The 20,961-nt window shown below is 43.2% G+C and overlaps 1 protein-coding gene across 3 annotated transcripts in view; it reads right to left on the bottom strand.

Annotated features, from left to right (window-relative positions):
• The window catches only part of LOC145355952 (solute carrier family 2, facilitated glucose transporter member 11-like), a 39,565-nt gene that overhangs the window by 3,147 nt on the left and 15,457 nt on the right, over positions 1–20,961 (bottom strand). The window contains exons 7-12 of one of the 3 annotated variants that reach the window (XM_080208462.1): positions 18,802–18,989; positions 15,041–15,151; positions 6,899–7,000; positions 3,156–3,231; positions 1,254–1,381; positions 624–1,087 (exon numbers count right to left, since the gene is read on the bottom strand). In XM_080208462.1, coding sequence (XP_080064588.1) covers positions 1,070–1,087; positions 1,254–1,381; positions 3,156–3,231; positions 6,899–7,000; positions 15,041–15,151; positions 18,802–18,989 — 623 coding nt within the window. In that variant the 3' untranslated portion in view covers positions 624–1,069. Of the gene's footprint in view, positions 1–623; positions 1,088–1,253; positions 1,382–3,155; positions 3,733–6,898; positions 7,001–15,040; positions 15,152–18,801; positions 18,990–20,961 lie in introns of those variants that run through there. The other 2 variants (XM_080208461.1, XM_080208463.1) reach the window with 2 other exon arrangements.

Below are 20,961 nucleotides of genomic sequence, written 5' to 3'. Positions count from 1 at the left end.
TAAAAGTAGGGAGGTCTTGCTGCAGCTGTATAGGGCATTGGTGAGGCCGCAGCTGGAGTACTGTGTGCAGTTTTGGGCACCGCACCTGCGCAAGGATATTTTGGCCCTGGAGGGAGTGCAGAGGAGGTTTACTAGGCTGATACCGGAGTTGAGGGGATTGAGCTATGAGGAGAGGCTGAATAAACTAGGCTTGTACTCGTTAGAGTTTAGAAGAATGAGGGGAGATCTCATTGAGACGTATAAGATGATGAATGGGATGGATAGGATAGAGGTGGAGAGACTCTTCCCGCTCAAAAAAGACAGTAGGACTAGGGGGCACAGCCTCAAGATAAAGGGGAGGCGGTTTAGAACGGAGTTGAGGAGGAACTTCTTCACTCAAAGGGTAGTGAATCTCTGGAATTCTCTGCCCATTGAAGTGGTGGAGGCTGCCTCGCTAAATATTTTTAAGAAGCAGGTTGATGGGTTCTTGATAAGAGAGGGGATTAAGGGTTATGGGGAGAGGGCGGGAAAGTGGAACTGAGCCACGACAGATCAGCCATGATCTTATTGAATGGCGGGGCAGGCTCGAAGGGCTAGATGGCCTACTCCTGCTCCTATTTCTTATGTTCTTATGTTCTTATTCGTTCAAGGAGGTCAATTGACTAAATTTGATGCTAGAGAATTCACTTCTCTGATAATGTTGACTTCACAATGAGATAGGCATACAGAGATGAATCAATCTTGTGGGTGATGGTATGGACTTCCAGCAGAATTAAACAGCAGAGTGAACAATGAGTTCAGCAAGGTAATATTACTTGTCCCACAAGTCAGAGGCACGTGGTACATAACCATCCCCACAATGTTTTCGACAAAGGAAGTTTGCCAAGTTTCTGGGAATTGGCTTTGTGCCCCAGGCTGATAACATCTCAGCCATTATAGGCTAAAGTGAATACTTGATCAGCTGTTGTCTCAGTTGATGTTCTGCCTTCAGTGGCCAACCTGGCTTATCAAACACAAATGCATTTCACGTGGCTCCCTTTGTAGCTGGGCTGTGCAGTCCACAGGTGGTCATCACCTCGCTGACAACAAGTTATGAGTGTCCCTGAAACTGCAAAGTTGCTTCTTTTGTTCATTTTACAGGTCTTGGTTCATGTATAAAAATTTTCGAAATAGTGATGAGCATATTTATATATATTTTATAAAAATACACAGTGTGAAGTCTTATCTCCTCACACAGTATTAGGTTGTGTTTAGTCTTTGTTCAAAATACTTACAACAATGAATGGAAAAGTCAACCCAACAATAGTAAGATTTGTCCATTGCAGGGAGCCATTGAACATGTAAGCTGCGGGCCGTGCAGTTTGGTCAAAGATCTCCATCGGAATGATTCCAGTTACTCCGGCTAAGGGCAAAGAAATCATCAATAAACGCGGGATTGGGGAGAAGAGAGACATCGTTTATGAGCAGTTAACAAGTGAATACAGTCTTCATATATGACAATCATTGTAACTGAGGTACACAACACAGAGCACCAATGTAGAGAGAGTGACACTAAACCAAATGGAAATGTTACGGTTCTGAAATTCCACAGGTTGCAATCCTGATAGTTGCATTAGGGCCGTGCCCTCCAATGCTGACCTCTGCCAGAGTCTGCAGAGTTGGAGGGCAGTCTCCTACTTAGCATTAGAGCAAGTGGATGCAAACACCATTTCATTTGAACTACAGCAGGAGACAGTAGCTCAAAGACGGGAGCAGAGAAAGCTGGAAAAGTGTAAAAGGAAGGGAATCGCCTCATGAGAAATTTGGAACGAGAGCTCAGAGCTACCAACCCATTCCTGGAATGAGAGCACAGATGTTCCCATTCCACCCCTGTTGACCTGAGCTGAGTGTCCAGTGACATGTAATAGTGATGAAAATCCAGCTACCCCTTTTTTAAAATAACAATAACCAATTAAACTAAATCGAATGAATTGAGACACAGATTAAAAGTGCAGCCTCTTAACGAGTTACTGCACAAAATAAATCACAAAAGAAACTTGAAACTTTTAAACCAAAATGTGATTAAGGAGATTCAAGCTACTTTTGTCCACAGACTAATTTAAAATTTAGCAAGGATGATACCAGATCTGAGTGGTTTTAATGATCAGGAAAGACTGATCAAGCTGGATTCTTTCCTCTAGAAGATAGTAAGTGGTCTTTAAAAGTATGAAGGACTTTGACAGAAGATGTTTTTCCTTGTGGGGAGTGCAAAACTAGAAGCCATAAATAGAATCATAGAAATCCTACGGTGTAGAAGGAGGCTATTCGGCCCATCAAGTCTGCACTGACCCAGGCCCTATTCTCGTAACCCCACATATTTAACCAGTTAATCCCCTGACACTAAGGACAATTTACCACGATCAATCAACTTAACCAGCACATCTTTGAACTGTGGGAGGAAACTGGAGCACCTGGAGGAAACCCACACAGACATGGGGAGAATGTGCAAACTCCACACAGATAGTGGCCCAAGGCTGGAATTGAACCCAGGTCTCTGGTGCTGTGAAGCAGCAGTGCTAACCACTGTGCCGCCCAGGACAGGACATTAATAATTGTAATAATGAATTCAGATGAAATTGAGAGACTGGTTGGAATGAAGAAGTTGGTATTGTTTGGATACTTGAGAGAAATAGCAAAGATATATTTAAGGAGAAGCTGGATAGATACATATGGGAGAAAGGAATAGACAATTTTGCTGGTAGGCTGAATGGAGTAGATGGCAACTTGTGTGGAGCATGAATACCTGCACAGATCAGTTGCGCCAAATAGCCTAATACTGTGCATCACAGTAATTTCGTTGCAGTGTTAATGTAAGCCTACTTGTGACTAATAGATAAACTTTAACTTTATCTGTGTAATTTTGAAATAAAAACAAAGTTCTGGAAATACTCAATAGGTCTGACAGCATCTGTAGAGAGAGTAACAGAGTTAATGTTTGGAGTCAATATGACTCTTTCTCAGAGCTATGTAATATTGAGTTCTGGACAATGGTAGATGCAAACCCCCAGACACACTCAACCTGTAGGTGAGCATCGAAGCACACTAACTCCTCATATAGTCAGGGCAGCTCACGAGGTGGTTCTTCGTGAGGAATTGTTTCTTTCTATTATAAGAATGCTTTAGAGCAGGCAACCTACCTGGCCCAATTCCGAAGCTTAAGATGGATGCAAAGATGCAGGCCATGCTGAAATATGGCATCCAACTGGTTTTATCCTAGATCAACAGATAAAGAATGTTATTAAAACATACAGGGCTAAGCCCTTCCTCCTACCATTTCCTGGTAGTGTCTGCAAAGCTCAGTGAGTAACATTCACCTGAGTCAGACAGTTGTGTTTTGAAAACCATTTCAGGACAAAATTGCACCCTCATTAAAATAATCTAAATGTTCATTGGGGTAGATTTTCAACATGCCAGCTAGATACAAAACTGACATTGAGGATTAGGGAAAGTGTCACTCTCCCTCCAGTTTGGTCTTCATGTAGATTGGATGTGATTGCTATGTGGAACACCACCATTCAGTCCACAGTTGTGTCCCCAAGTTTCTAGTCACCTGCCAATTTAATTGTCCACTCCATTCCCAGTATGACCTCTTTGTCCTCACCTTCCTACATTGTTCTAGTTGGGCTAAATGGTCTGTTCTGTCTCTAAATTTCACCCAGTTCTATGTAACGTAAAATAATAAGTGCTGGAAGTACTCAGCAGGTCTGGCAGCATCTGTGGAGAGAAAAAAGGCATTAATGTTTTGAGTCAAATATGACTTCCTTAGAACTTCCCTAGAATGTAATTTTGAATTCTGGACAATCTGAGATGCAAACATCAGACACTCTCAAAAGATAGTTGAACAGCACTGTTCCAATAAAGGTCAGTGCAGGTCCTTGGCACAGAACCTCTTCTTTGGATTGAGCACTTTACAGCCTTCCACACTCAACACTGAGTTCAACAAATTCAGATCATAAACATTGTCCCCATTTTTGCATTTTTCAGTGTTTTTGGACAGCAGCTGTTAACCATATTTCTCTTTGTTTTCCATTCATACCTCCCCTATATAGGTCTTTTGTTGTAATATTAATTATATTACCACCCCCTTTTTAGGAGCAGATAAGGCCCTTTAAGCCTGCTCTGCCATTCATGATCATGGCTGAGCATCCAACTCAGTAACCCCTCCATTCCTGCTTTTCCCCCAGATCCTTTGATCCCAATAGCCCCAAGAGCTATATCTGACTCCTTGAAAACATACAATGTCTTGTCCTCAACTGCTTTTTACTTTCAGCAATTGGTGTACAAGGACACCCAGGTCTCTCCGCACGCTCTGCTCTCTTAATTTTTAAGCCGTTCAGATAATAATCTGCCTTCCTGTTTTTGCTACCAAAATGGATAACCTCACGTTTATCCACATTATATTACATCTGTCATGCATTCACCCACACATTCAGTTTTTCCAAATCACACTGAAGCGTCTCTGCATCCTCCTCAGAGCTCACCCTGCCTCCCAGCTTTGAGTCATCTGCAAATTTGGACACAATACATTTAATTCCTCATGTCATACATTATGACTAGTTCGGGTCCTAGCACTGATCCCTGCAGTACCCTGCTTGTCCCTGCCTGCCACTTGGAAAAAGTCTCAGTAACAGTGACCATGAAACCATCACCAATTGTTGTAAAAACCAGTATGGTTCACTAATATCTTTTAGTGATGAAAATCTACCATCCTTACCTGATGTGGTCTACATGTGACTGCAGACACACAGCATTTGGTTGGCTCTTAATTGCCTTCTGAAATTTTCGGATCAAGGCCAATTAAGGATGGCCATAAATGCGGGTCTTCCTAAAAATATCCACATTGCCCGATGGATCCCACAAAATAAAAATGTCACCCTCATTAACTCTCTCTGTTCCTCATCAATAATAAAATTAGTTAAACATGTTTTGCCTTTAATAAATTCTTACTGGCTTTCTTTAATTAATCCATATTTGTCTAGATTCAATTTATCCCAGAATTTGTTTCTAATAATTTTCCCACCATGCGGTTCATTTGACAGGCCTTAGTTGCTGGGGTTATCTTGACACCCCCTTTTGAACAAGGGATTTTAACCTGACAAATCTCTAGTCCTTCAGCAGCTCTCCTGTATCTAAGAAGGATTGTAAAAGTATCACCAGTGTTTCTGCAATTTTCATCCTTTCTTCCATTAGTATCCTCAGATACATCTCAGCTGTTCCTGGTGAGATAGCTTTTCTCATCCCTCCTCTATTAATTTGGTCTTCAGTGGCCTGCAGTTCCAGTGATGGATTTTCTGCCTTACTAGGCGCTAAATCGTATGGGAGGCCTTACTCTGTCCAGATGAGTGCCTGATTGGAATGCATTAGATCTCTCAGAGAAAAGAATCTTGAGGTTTTCCAATGTCATCTACATTAAATCCTGGCCCTTATATTCAGGAATATTCAGCCTTTATTACAGTATATTACTTCATGACATCATATTCCCACATGTCTACCCATGCCTGTAGCTGACCAACCTTATTTTTTAAAGTTTATCAAGTTTATTTTATTATTGTCACAAGTAGCCTTACATTATGAAATCACTGAAAATTCCCTAGTCGCCTGTTCAGGTACCCTGAGGGAGAATTTAGCACGGCCAGTGTGCCTAACCAACAGAGTCTTTCAGACTATGGGTGGAAACCGGAACACCTGCAGGAAACCCACAAAACACAGGGAGAACATGCAGACACTGCACACAGTCAGTGACCCAAGCCAGGAATCAAACCCAGATTCCTGACACTGTGAGGCAGCAGTGCTAACTATTTACTATTTATTATTGTGGCACTGTTTACCTCCCAGTCCTTTGTGAACCTCGGGTTTCCTTTCTAATGTTGCATCTTGCTTCCCATCCCCTACCAAAATAGTTTAAGCCCTACCTTAATAGCACTTGCAACCACACACAAAGATATTTATAACTGGCTTATGACTTAGCCAGTCGTTTTATCCTATTTATTTCATCAGTATAAATTGTGAGATGGTTCCATGTCCAAGTTACCTTGGGCAGTAAAAATAGAAAATTAGGGGAATGAATTCCCTTAGCTGTTCAGATGGACACCAACTGTAATGCTGGCAGAAATTCATCAAAATGTCTGCAAACTCCACCAAGGACCTGGATATATTGGGACCTGGTTTTGCGTGGGGGCAGTCTGCTCTTTATGAGGAGGTGTGGGGAGGCCAGAGTGGAGAGATTCCCAGGGTTAGGATTTCTCAAGCGCTTTGGCCACAAATATGCCACATCATGGATTATCAACCAGTACATCTAGAAGGAAGAGATAGACTGGCATCATGGATTGGTGAAGTGAAATTTAGATTGGGAGATTGAGATGTGTACTGATCCAACAATAAAGGGGTAATTGTTGCATGAAGATTGGCAGATAAACAGTGGCAAGTTTCCATCCCTTCCCCAGCACCTAAACTAGTACAGGCAGCTATGTCCCATTTTGTGGTCTCCCAGGGCAGGAGTATCAGAGATGCAGTTGTAATGGTGCAAGGGCCCACTGATTTAATGCTATTTCAGTGCCGTTCAGATCACCCAAACATTCTGGAGAGCACCAGAAGGTGCAATCACTGTGCAAATAAATGTATCCTTGTCCATTGTAAATGGGCCCCACAAATGCAATAGGGAATTAAAATAATGCTATGCTATCCCACACTTTAAAAAATATCACTGTCCTCTATTGAAAGGCCCAACACAAATGTTACTTCCACGATTTTGAAAAGTTTACAATTACCATCCTACTCAAACACCATATGTAGTATGGGTATTCTTGGAAGCAGGGATCTTATCCTGAATGTACACATATTCCAACTTTATTTTAACATTGAGAAAGAAACTGCAACTCACCTGGAGAGTCAGTGAGATGGTGAACAATATCCCACAGCCAACCATCAAGCTGTAACCTCCCATAAGCAGCACTTTACGTCCAACCCGATCAATAAACAGGTTCTGATGGAGGAAAACCACTGTTAGAACATGTTGATCACTCATACCACCCTGTGAAGGCAATAATTCTCCCAAGTCTAGTAAGGTACATTATAAATCTGTCCAAACTCCTACACTGTCCAAAGTGTAGAACCTGACACAAACCCATTCTCCAGAGGGAGCTGGGCTTGGCTTCTGATGCTATGTGTGATTTATAATTTTATTTGATCTTCAGCCTGTCCAGTCTGGGCAAACTACTCAACATTATGTTACAATCTACCCTTTTAAAGGCTGCCTTTGTACAGTTTAATTGATCGGAGGGAACAGCGTGGATTAGAAAAAGGCACATCATGCCTGATGTACCTGATTGAATTTTTTGAGGAGCTAACTTAAAGTAGTGGATATAAGGAAAGTCTCTGTACGTTATTCAATTAGACTTCTAGAAAGCGTTGCATAAAGTGCCTTCTACTCTGGTTTAGAAGTGGCAGTTCATGGAATTGAAGGAAAATTATTGACTAGACCAAGAAATGGGCCGAGCACTTGAGCAGCAGAAGACAGAGCGGGGATAATGGGCAGGTACTGGAATTGGCAGGATTTAATACTGATGTCCCACGAGGATCTGCTTGGATCTTCCACTACTCATTACATTTATTAATGATTTAGATGATGGAATATGAAGCCACATGACCAAACTTGGCAATGACACAAAGGTTGCTAAGCTGTGTAATTGGAGCAAAACCTATCAACATCTGATTGTAATGTGAAGTGAATAGGCAAAACTGACAAATAGATTTCAACGTAAGCAAATGTGAGGTATCCACTTTTCAACTTAAAATGGATAGAATGGCCACTTTTCAACTTAAAATGGATAGAATGATGAAGAGCTGAAACAGTGAAAATCCATAGAGACTTTGGGGGTCTAAATGCATTAAAATGTCATGAACACGTACAAAATATAATCAAAAAAGGCAAATGGAAGGCCTTTATCAGACAGGAATACATCGTATATTGATTACCTCTAGTTATGCCCTTCCCTACAAGAGGGAACATTCTGTATCCATTCTATCAAAACCTCTTGCAATGTTTAAATGCTTTTACTAGGTCATCCTCAGCTGCCTTCTTTTGAGAAAAGAGAGGCAGCCTGTCAATTGGCATTGTGGTAATGCCACAGGATTGGTAACCCAGAGGTCCAAACTAACACTTGGGGCAAAGGTTCAAATCCCACCATGGAGGCTGGTGGAATTTAAAATTCAATTAATAAACCCAGAATTAAAAAGCTTGTTTTCTTAATGGGAGACATGAAGCCACTGTCAATTGTCACTATTATTCTTTAGAGAAGGAAATCTGCTTCACTTACCTGGTCTGGCCTATATGTGACTCCAGATTTACCTCAATGCAATTGACACTTAAATGCCCTCGAAATGACCTAGCAAGCCACTCAGTTTAAGGGCAATTAGTCTTGGGCAACAAATACTAGCCAGCAGCACCCATATCCCATGAAAGAATAAAAAAACTAAATTGCGTACGTTTTTCCCTTTTGTTGGCTTGCTCACCACTGCAACAGACCTGGTCTACCAGCTATATCCTTTAGAACTGGGCCAGCTCGGTTGGTAACGGTGCTACCTGGCCACTATTGGTGATGGACATTGACATCTCCTACCCAGAGTACATTATGTGCACTTATCACCTTCAGTGCTTCCTCCAATTGGTGTTCAACCAATTCATCTGCTGAGCGAGGATGCTTGGTGGAAATCAGCAAGAGGTTTCCTTGACTATGTTTGACCTGATATCATGAAACTTCATGGGATCTGGAACCAATGATGAGGACTCACAAGGTGACTCCCTTCTCATTGTATACCACTTTGCCACCAGTTCTGGGTCGAACTGTCCTGCCAGTGGGACAAAGCATACCCAGGGTTGATGATGCTGATGTCTGGGACATTATCTGTAAACATGTAATTTGATGAATATGACTACATGAGGCTGTTGCTTGACTAGTCTGGGGGCAGCTCTCCATGTGTTGGCAAAAGTCCCCAGATATTATCATGGAGGATCCAGCAGATTTGACAGGGCTGGGTTTGCTATGGTTGGTTCTGCTGAAGTTGATGCCAGGTGGTTTGTCCAGTTTTGTTACTTTTATAGCGGTTTTATAAAACTGAGTGGCACAAACTAGAGTTGTAGATGGGTTCTCTTAAACTCATATCCACTGACTTCTGAGAGTTTGCAGAGCCTTTCCAGGGGACATGCAAATGAAGTGAATGTGAGCCAGGAGGGAGGGTTACCACACGAGCAGCACAGCATGGACAGGCTGTTTTACCTAGGAGGGAAATGTAGTGAAAAGCAGACACACACATTTCACTGGCAGCTGTAACTAAATACTTATTTCTAAGAATCATTATTAAACATTCTTTACATGCAGCAATTTCATATAATGGGTATATAGTAGTATAATTTAGATTGGAGGAAAGCATGATGATGAACCAATTTGAAATCCATTGAATCAAAAGATAGCTCGAGAACCTCTGTGCTGGAACATTTGATCTGGTGAATAATGCACAGGCTGGATACACACAACAAAATACACAAAGTACTTCATGGCAATCACCCTTTTAACAAATTCTAAAGAAGTATGACTAACAATTAATTTATGATTGTTTCAAAACATTCATTTTAAAACTTCGTACAGAACAGTACACACAGCTTTATGTCAAAAACTTGCATACAGAGAACTTTGCAGTAATTTTGCAGTCTGGTTAATCTATGCTGATTCATATTACCTGAAGATAATTGAAAATTCCCAATGAGTGAAATGTTTCACTTTTTATATAATTTTCTTTCTTTCCCTCTGTCACTTGCTTGATTCAGCCTCACCAGGGCCTGAATATTCATGGGGACAAGAGGGTCTCCAACTTAGTGAAAATAGTGCCGGAGCCCCATTCCAGAAATCCCTGCCGTACACCCAGCACCTGCCATTTTCACCAGGGGGAGAATGAGTGCAGATTGTTTGCTCATCCACAGTTCACAAAGAGATCTGCACTACAGCTGCCTTCAAACATATCCAATATTTGTTTGTTCAATGTCTAAAACATAGCTCATGAGCTTTAGATGTTTGCACATCTGGAATTATTTGGAGACCTTGGGTATCATTTTAAATAGGTCCAGAGATCCCTATGGGGGGAGGTAAGGATCCCTCTGCAATTAGTAACAGGAAACATTAATGTGCTTGAAAGATGGACAAGTTCTGTGGTGTGGCAAACGGGCCACCTAAAATGGTGATTTGTAAAGCACTCTGGGACAATTGTGCAAGAACTAAAATGACAGGCTGCAGGCTAAAAGACAGATAAACAGGCTGCAACTCAGACGACTGAATACATAGGATGTGGCCATCTCCAGGACAAAAGAGACTTTCTGGTCAAACTGGGTTGTTTACCAGACATAAGGGCGCCGTAACCCCTTATTTGGGAGAGACGGGTGTGTTCTACATGCCCCCTGTAACTACAGACATGGCCACTGGGGACACACCCAGAGATTGGTGTGGCAACACCCAATTGGACTTTAATCGATCAGGATGATCAAATCCTGATTGATTGATTGGCAATGGCCAAAAGGGGCGTGAAACCCAATGGGGTATAAAGGGTGCAGTACAACCAAGAATCTCTCTCTCTGACCCCACAAACAAGCTACAACAACGGGGTTACTACCATCGCCAGCAACGACCAGCACGAGGAGAGCCACCAAACCCGAGAAGGAAGACCAGAGCCAGAGTGCCCAACCAGATCAAAGGACCAGACTGCGCAAAAGGACTACAGAGACCAGCGCACAGATAAAGGCCAATATCCGCTTGGGTACTTGCCGGTCATGCAAAGTCAAGTCAAGGTCAAGGACTTGAACTTCAGTATTTTCTGTAAGATAACTTATTGTTGATTGGGTGGGTGATTATTGATTGTGTGTTTTAAATAAATATTGGTTGTACTAACAAGAAGTCTACTCGCAGTTCTTTCTCCATCGTATAAGGGTTAAAACAGACTGCGGCAGGCACAACAATGGACCTGTCAAACTTTTAACAATTAAATCTCCTAAGAATCATTGCTTACAATGTCTGTTGACATAAGCCTGAGGGCCATGTTATAAGATTAGTGCTGTATCACTAGTTCCACAATTATCATTATCACAGTGGGATGCCTGTCAGCACAGTTTGATTGACAGCTCCAAGCAGTTATGGAGGAGAGGATTTTCCAGTTTTTCCCACCCATGGGATTTACCAATCCTGCTGAAGTCTGCTGCGGGTTATCCGGCAGCAGGACAGACAAGGTATCTAAACCGCCATAGACTTAGTGGGGCAGGAAGATTCCAGCGATGGCTGATGGCAAGCCGCCTCCATTACAGAAAAACCCACCATGGGAGGCTGAAAAATTCCAGCCAAAGTCCTTAATGTGTGGCCATGGATACAAATATGAGCTTTCATTAGGCTTAAATACTTGAATGAAATGTTTGGTTTTAAGGAATTTATTGAATAGGTTTCTATGAATAAAAAGTTTTTTTTGAGGGAAGATCTGGAATAAACACTTAGAGCTTTATTTTGTTTAGTCTCAGCATAGTTCTTGAGGTCTACCCCTGGTGGATAGTGGGTGGGCTGGCATGGAAGGTGTAAGGGCAAAGAGTGGTGGGTGAGTGTATGGGTTGGTATGAATTGGCACTAATTTGGCATAAAGATTATGAGGGTGTGAGGTGGTTAGAGGGACATAAGTTGGCATGAGGTCAAGAGGAGCCATGTGACAGGGCATTATATAATTAATATCAACTAATTTTTTCAATTAATAGTTTTTAAGTGTCCACCTCTTTCATACAATGGCTGGTTTTTTGCGATGCCTGTGCCATGAGCACAAAATCCCATAAGCAGTCGAAAGCCAGAATCGCACCAGCAAGATCATGCTACACAATTGTGTCTTTCCGCCCACCCACCACTGATGTAATGAGATTCACACCCAGGCAGGCCTGGTGAAAACCTGTCTCAAACATTATCACTGACATTGAAGGATAAACATGGTCTGGTTAGAAAGAGGATAAAGCACAGTCTGGCTTGTGTTCAGATAGGATAAGACACTGTATGGTCACAGATAGGATAAGGCAGAGTCTTTGTAAAGTTTATTTATTAGTCACAGGTAAGGCTTACATTAACAATGCAATGAAGTTACTGTGAAATTCCCTTGGTCGCCACACTCCAGGGCCTGTTTGGGTCAATGCATCTAACCAGCATGTCTTTGAGACTGTGGGAGGAAACCGGAGCACCCAGAGAAACTCACAGACGCAGGAGAACATAGAACACTACAGCACAAACAGGCCCCCTCGGCCCACGAGTTGCGCCGATCACATCAACACCTATCTATAACCCCCAATCCCATAAAACCCCATATACTCATCCAGAAGTCTTTTAAAAGACCCCAGCGAGTTCACCACCACCACCACTGACGGCAGCCGATTCCACTCACTCACCACCCTCTGAGTGAAAAACTTACCCCTAACATCACTTCTGTACTTTCCTCCCCGCACCTTAAATCTGTGTCCTCTCGTAGCGACCATTTCAACCCGGGGAAATAGCCTCTGAGAATCCACCCTATCCATTCCTCTCAACATTTTATAAACCTCTCTCAGGTCGCCTCTCAGCCTTCGTCTCTCCAGGGAAAAGAGACCCAGCTCCCTCAACCTAACTTCATAAGGCATGCCTCCCAGTCCAGGCAACATCCTTGTAAATCTCCTCTGTACTCTTTCAATAGCTTCTACGTCTTTCCTATAGTGAGGCGACCAGAACTGCGCACAGTACTCCAAATGAGGCCTGACAAGGGTCTTATAAAGTTGCAGCATTATCTCCCGACTCCTAAACTCAATCCCTCGATTTATGAAGGCCAGTACACCATACGCCTTCTTGACCACCTCTTCCACCTGCGAGGCCGATTTAAGAGTCCTGTGGACCCGGACCCCAAGATCCTTCTGCTCTTCAACACTACTAAGACTCCTGCCCTTGATAGTGTACTCGTTCATCCCGTTGGTTCTGCCAAAGTGGACGACTACGCATTTATCCGCGTTGAAGTCCATCTGCCACTTCTCCGCCCAGACCTGCATCCTATTTATGTCCTGCTGCAACTTTTGACATCCTTCCAGACCATCCACAACACCACCGACCTTCGTGTCATCAGCGAACTTACTTACCCATCCCTCCACTTCCTCATCCAGGTCATTTATGAAAATGACAAACAGCAAGGGTCCTAGAACAGATCCCTGGGGTACTCCACTGGTGACTGACCTCCATTCAGAAAAAGACCCATCCACAACCACTCTCTGCCTTCTGCAGGCAAGCCAGTTCTGGATCCACAAGGCCAAAGGCCCTTGGATCCCATGCCCTCTCACCTTCTCAAGAAGTCTTGCATGGGGGACCTTATCAAACGCCTTGCTGAAGTCCATGTACACCACGTCCACGGCACTTCCTTCGTCGATGTGTTCAGTCACATTAATCGAAGAACTCAACTAGGCTTGTAAGGCACGACCTGCCCTTGACAAATCCATGCTGACTATTCCTGATCATGTCAAACCTCTCCAAATGTTCGTAAATCTTGTCCCTCAGAAGCCTCTCCATCAGCTTACCAACCACTGAGGTCAGACTCATCGGTCGGTAATTTCCCGGGCTATCTCTGTTCCCTTTCTTGAAAATAGGGACTACATCCGCAATCCTCCAATCTTCCGGAACCTCTCCCATCTCCATTGACGACGCAAAGATCATCGCCAGGGGCTCTGCAATCACTTCCCTCGCCTCCCACAGTATCCTGGGGTATATCCCATCTGGTCCCGGCAACTTATCTATCTTGATAGAATTCAAAAGTTCTAACACATCCTCCACCTTAATATCCACAAACTCAATCTTTTCCATCTGCTGCAAATCCGTAGCAAAATCTCCCAGATCAGCTTCCACCGTGAATACTGAGGCAAAGTACTCATTAAGCACCTCTGCCATTTCTTCTGGTTCCACACAGACCTTTCCCCCTTCACCTTTTATAGGTCCTATCCCTTCTCTTCTCATCCTTTTAACGTGCAAACTCCGCACAGACAGTGACCCAAGCTGGGAATCAAACCTGGCACTATGAGGCAGCAGTGCTTACCACTGTGCCACCATGCTGCCCATATCTAGGTACATAAAGAGGATAAGACATCTGAGGTACGTAGAGGATAAAGCTCAATCTGGATACATGAAGGACAAAGCATGGCCTGGGTACATAAAGTGCAGTCTAGTTAGATATAGGATAAAACACAGTCTGGGTACATGTAGAATAGGGCTGGAAAAGCTCAGTAGGTCTGACAACAGCTGTGGAGAGAGTAATGGAGTTAATGTCTGGAATTCTCCAATATTGTACACCCTGCCAGTGAGAACGGAGAATTTGGCATTCAGCTGGCCTGAAGAATCCCAGCCAAGGGTTAGGTTGGAGAATTCTGGCCACCCCTTTGAGTTCAATATGACTCTTCTTTGGAACTTCTGGAACATCTGGAATGTGCTGCTGGAGGAAGTGGTGGAAGTAGATTTTGTAACGACATCCATGAGGCAACTGGATAGATACATGAATAGGCAGGGAGTAGAGATATGCACCACATAGAGGCAAGTAAATATTAGATTGGAAAGGCTTTTGTGTTGGCACAGACTTGGGCCAAAAGGACCTGTTCCTACGCTTGTACTGTTCTTTGTTCTTGTTCTCCCTCAACAAGTACTGCCAGACCTACTGGCAAATGTTTGGGTACGCACAGAATAAAACACAGCTTGGTTATGCATTGCAAAGAGCATTTTGAGTACATATCACCCATGCATTATTCTTCAGACTCTGAGTAGAGGAGGGAGAGGAAGTAATTTGAAATGGTGAAGCAGAATTAAATATGCTGAGACATTTGGCATTCCTGATTCACATGGCAGACAAAGGATTTTGGAATTTAAAATTAGTTAATAATGATCAACAAAACTTAACAGATGTGTCACAGCAAAAATTGCTTCACTATAAAACACAGCAGAACTGAAACAGTACATACACTTGTTAATGAAGTGATGAATTCACAGCACCCAGTTCCAATAGTGACATACTGGATATTTTGACTGGAGATTCCAGCAGCATGGAATACATATACAGCATATGTATATGTCTGTGGGAATAAATGGCATTCAATTTCTGAGTCCAACAAAATACAGAAATTTTCTGTTAATATAGAAAATGCAGTAAGTTGATAAAATACAAATGCGTTTTGAGGTCTAACAAGAATATATATAAGTGTGTATTCATCCAAAGTTTTATTCAGTAACAGTATACAGAATCTGCTATTTCATGAAATCAGTGTAGAAGAGGCCCTTTGAGTCTGTACTGACACATGAGAAATGCCTGATCTACCTACCTCATCCCATTTACCAATACTTGGCCCCATAGCCTTCAACATCATGATGCGCCAAGTGCTCATCCAAGTACTTTTTAAAGGATGTGAGGCAACCCACTTCTCCCACCCTCCCAGGCAGCTCATTTTAAACCATCACCATCCTCTGGGTAAAAAAGCTTTCCCTCACTTTCCCCCTATACCTCCTGCCCCTCACCTTGCACTTGTGTCCTCTTGTGACTCACCCTTCAACTAAGAAGAACAGCTGCTCCCTATCCACTTTACCCAGGCCCCTCATAATCTTGTACATCTCAATCAGTCTTTTCTGCTCTCAACGAAAACAACCCGAGCCTATCCAACCTCACTCCTCTCAAATATTCCATCCCAGGCAACACCCTGTTGAATCTCCGCTGCACCCCCTTCAATGCAATCACATCTTCCTACAATCTGACAACCAGATCTGCACGCAGTACTCCAGCTGTGGTCTCGCCAAAGTTCGGTGCAATTCCAACATGGCCTCTCTGCTTTTGTAATGTATGCCTCAGTTGATAAAGGCAACTGTCCTATATGCTTTTTTCACCACCCCAGTAACACACCCTTCCGCCTTCAAAGATCTTTGGACAAACACACCAAGGTCCTTTTGTTCCACAGAACTTCCCAGTGTCATGCCATTCACTGAATACTTCCCTGTCAAATTATTCCTTCCAAAGTGTATCACCTCACACTTTTCAGGTTTAAATTTCATCTGCCACATATCTGCCCATTTGACCATCTTGTCTATATCTTCCTGTAGCCCAAAACACTCCACCTCGCTGTTAACCACCTGGCTAATCTTTGTGTCATCCACAAACTTAATAACTCTATTTATACCCCACAGTCATCGATGTCATTTATATAAATGGCAAATAAAAGGAGATGCATCACAGATCCCTGTGGTACACCACTGGACACTAGTATCCAGGCATTAAAGCAGCATTCTGTCATCAACCTCTGTCTTTTACAACCAAGCTCATTTTGAATCCACCTTATCAAATTACCCTGTATCCCATGTGCATTTGCCTTCTTTACATGTCTCCCATGTGGGATCTTGTCAAAGGCTTTGCTAAAATCCATTTAAACTACATCAACTGCATCACCCTTACCTACATATCTGGTCACCTCCTCAAAAAATTCAATGAAATTTGTTAAGTATGACCTCCCTCTGATAAAGCCATGCTGACTATTCCAATCAGATCGTGCCTTTCCAAGTGGAGATAGATGCTCTCCTTCAGAATTTTCTCAAATAGTTTCCCCACCACTGATGTAAAACTCACTGGTCTATAGTTCCCTGGTTTATCTCCACAACCGTTCTTAAATAGTGGAACCACATCAGCTGTTCTCCAGTCCTCTGGCACCTCCCCTGTGGCCTAGGTGGAATTAAAAATGTGGGCCAGAGCCCCTGCAATTTCCTCCCTTGCCTCCCACAGCTGCCTGGGACACAATTCATTTGGATCTGGAAATTTGTCAATTTTAAGCCTGTCAACACCTCCAATACCTTGTCACCCTCTCAATTTGTTCAAGAACCCCAGTCTCTCTCCTGAGGTCTATACATTCTCTTGGGTGAAGATGGATGTGAAGTATTGTGCAACATTATACCAATGTCCTCTTGCTTCACCCACAGATTGTCTCCTTGATCCCTAATGGGTCATATTCTTTCCCTGGTTATCCCTCTTCCCATTGATTTACTTATAGAATATCTTACGATTTTCCCTACTTTTACCAGCCAGAGTTTTCTCATACCCCCTCTACGCTCTCCTAATTGCTTTCTTAAAGTCCACCCTGCACGTTTATACTCCTTTGATTTGCTCCCCTTGTTCCTACGAAAAGTCTTTCTTTTCTTTCTCATTGTCACACTCATGCCTATCTGTACCCCTAACTGTAGAATCCCCTATTATTATTGCTGTTCCTCTCTTGTTCCCCGCCTGTACAGAGAGACTGTGTGTGGTGTCAGAAGCATGGCTCTGTCAGCACTCCCTGGAATTACCAGTACCCTCATCAGCCTCCAAAATGGAATATCGATGAGTGGGATTTCAAGGGATTCCTGAACTACTTGCTTTTTTTTCCTTGGACTGCCTGGTGGTCACCCATTCCCTTCTTTCCTCAGCTGCAATGTGACCATCTTGCTAAATGTGCTATCCATGATGCTTTCAGACTCACAAGTGCTCCACAGTGTCCACAGCTTTTGTTCCAACTCTGAAACCCGAGCTTCCAGGGGATACAGCTGGACACACTGGTCCCAGGCACTGGAAATGTGCCTGACTTCCCACGTAGAACAGGAGGAGCAAACCACAGCTTTGAGCTCTGCTGTCATGACTAAACCCTTTAAATTTAAACTTTAGAATTCTTTAAGTAAAATAAATAAAACAAGTCTTGTTTAAACAATAACTTTCAATGAAGTATACTTTTAAAATATCTACCAGGGCACACTCACCAATCAGCAGCTCATGTTGAACCCACATCACGAAATTGTGAGATCACCTCGGAATGCTGCCGTCTTTCCTCATATTACCACTGATTTATCCTGCCACCACCAAAAGGTAAGTCCTACAATCTAGAGGTTGTTTCTACATATTCAATTCATGGATGGCCTATGCCATGGCTCACAACGAGACTTGAAGAAGGTGAAATCGCGATAAAGATACTGCTCAAGTACAAAGAAGTAGAATTTAATGGGGTTCATCAGAGCAGGATAATGGTGGGGTGTAGGGTGTGGGGGCACCAGTGGAATTGATCAGGAGTAGCCACGTTCAATTCCCAAACGTGAGAAAATTCTCCCAAACGTAGTGGGGAACAACAAGTGCTCAACACAGGTATCCCCCCTACTGGTGACAGAATGTCAATTAAACATATTAATGAGCCACTATCCATGAGCCAACAGGATTTATCAATGGCTCAGGGACTTAATGGTATTCAGATGAGTTTCCCATCCAAAATCTGTCCAGCAAGGCCTGAAGGCCTACCAGACATGGCTGGGGGCGGTGGGGAGGAAAGAGAGTGTGGGGGGGAAGCGGGGAGCAGTAACAGGCTCTCATTGACAGGAATTCAGTATCCCAGCCTACATATGTGATGGTGGGAAGTGTTGGGGGGAAATCTCAGGATCTGCTATCTCCTGGTTTGGAATATATAATAGGAACAGGGGTCATGTATTTCTCTCTACACTGTGGTCAACACCTGCCTGTTACCCTGACAACACTGGCCTGGCACAGTGTAGTTTAATGCTTGATGATATACAGATACAAAGCAAAAAGAAAGATCGACACCGTCCTTCAGCAACCAAGGGGAAAAGACAAATTGAGAACCGAGGTACTTCAGCTGCAGGTCTACGTTGGTATTACTGGTTATTTTTTATCATTAGGAGCAAGGCCCCAGTGGACCTCAGTCTTACTTACGGCATCATTTCCACATAACTGCATGGCACTGCCCAGCACAAAAGTGATGATCAACTGATGTTTTACGGACCGATCACAGAACAGCTCCCACAGTCTCTTTGCTCTTCGACCTTCAAGTGCCATTTGCTCATCCAGCATTTCATCCATTTCAGCCGTGAGATTGACGTTGCCACATAATCTCCTCATGGCTACAGAAATGCAAAGGCCCATAATTGCTTAATTAGAGGGGCGGTCAGACCTTACTAATCCCTTCCCTGTCAATTATAGAAGCTGTTTATCCTCTTCAAATATTCTAGTCAGATAATCATTACTTGAATACTCTAGGTCAACCTCAAAAGGATTTGAAAAGAAGTTGGTTGATGAGACAACAATTGGAGTGAGGCAGCATTGACATAACTTTACATTCTATTCATAAAGCTACAATTTTAACAATCATGTGAGCAGCAGGCATTTATTTGAATTGATTGACTTACTTCCGCTCTCAAACTTCCCAGAAAGCAACTGGACTGTTGTAACAGTGGAGATGGGGAGTTGGGGGGAGGGATTCTCCTGGGCTGCTCGCCCCAGTCAGGAATCCAGATGGCCTGTTGAGTTGGGCAAGAGGGTCAAATCAGGATTCTTGCTGGGCATTGGTCATGTTCCGAGTCTCTTCCGGGTGGCGAAGGGACTCACTCTCAGGGTGGTAATTTCAGACATCATTCATTATTGTCTGTGCTCTTCAAAACCTTTGAAGTGGCCTGGTCACAATAAAAACAATTCAAAGTGGTTTCGAAGCAGCTGAGACTTGAGGGAAAGCAAGAGGATCTCCCTATTGAAACGGACAGGCCCTTTCAATCTGAGCACTTTAAAGGGGTCACCTGCCTTGTGGGCTTATGACCAGGCCACTTCAAAGGTTTTGAAGAGCACAGACAATAATGTCCACTAGCTGAAACTTCTAATATCATATACCACACTGATGCTCCTACACTAGCTCCAATTTCAGGATTACACTACATTCTATAATTGTGGGTTTGTGTAAAGGATAGAACCATTGAGATCCTGTTGTCATGGGGGAAAACTACAAGCTTGCTTCAAAATATTGCATTTTTTATATGGATATTATGTTTAATATCTATTCAGTCTTATAATGAACTAAATTTTTGGAGAGCAATTCAGGTACAGGATTGAATTTCTTGTTGGGCTCTTGCTGCAGGTCAGACTTTCAGAGGTTAATCCATAATTCCACAGTGAGGTGGCGCGATGGCACAGTGGTTAGCACTGCTGCTTCACAGTGCCAGGGACCTGGGTTCAATTACTAGTTTGGGTCACGTTCTCTCCATGTCTGCATGGGTTTGCTCTGAGTGCTCCGGTTTCCTCCCACATTCTGAAAGACATGCTGGTTAGGTGCATTGGCCATGTTAAATTTTCCCTCAGTGTAGCCATACAGGCGCCAGGGTGTGGCGACTCGGGGATTATTTTCACAGTAACATCACTACAGTATTAATGTAAGCCTACCTGTGATACTAATAAATAAATTAAAACTTAAATCAAAAATATTGGTCTGATTGGTCCAATTCCAATGTGTCGCGCACTTGGGTTGTTCTGCGCTGTGTGAATCCAGCTTGGGGGGGGGGGGGGGGGTGGCGGTGGGGGGAGAGCTCGTTTAAGATGAGCTGAATAGGATCTGGTAAGCGCAGCCAGATCCAGTGGGTATCACCCTGACTTCCCCACTTGTGACAGCTTCGGTGCAAAATCGGGAGAATTGTGTCTAATGTATTGGATTAAACTGGGTTATGACCTCTGTGAATACAGCTGTATTTTTAACTTCTTCATCGAATGAAGAAAAATAATATCAAGTTAAACCTGGACGAAAACACTTACAGACCTTATCTGCTGATTGTCCCAATTTTTAAACTCTGCTTTAGCAGGTATCCTATGGTGTTTGTCACACAAAGATTTGTAAGTTATTCTATGGCAAGAGGGATAGCAGAAGAGAGCATATTTCCAATGAAGAACTTTGGAAAGAAGTTTGTTCAGAGACAATAGGTGGGATTTTCCGGCCTCACTCGCCCTGAAACCGGAAAATCCTGCCCATGGTCAATGGACCTTTCTGTGGCCCACCCCTTGCCAGCTCCGATGGCGGACAGGATGGTAAAATTCGCCCCAATGAAGCGGATAATC

This window comes from Carcharhinus amblyrhynchos, chromosome 20 (genome assembly GCF_965287045.1).
Source record: "Carcharhinus amblyrhynchos chromosome 20, sCarAmb.v2.hapA, whole genome shotgun sequence".
Taxonomy (NCBI): domain Eukaryota; kingdom Metazoa; phylum Chordata; class Chondrichthyes; order Carcharhiniformes; family Carcharhinidae; genus Carcharhinus; species Carcharhinus amblyrhynchos.
Note: the sequence above shows the minus strand (reverse complement) of the source record. Positions and strands in the feature narration are given on the sequence as shown.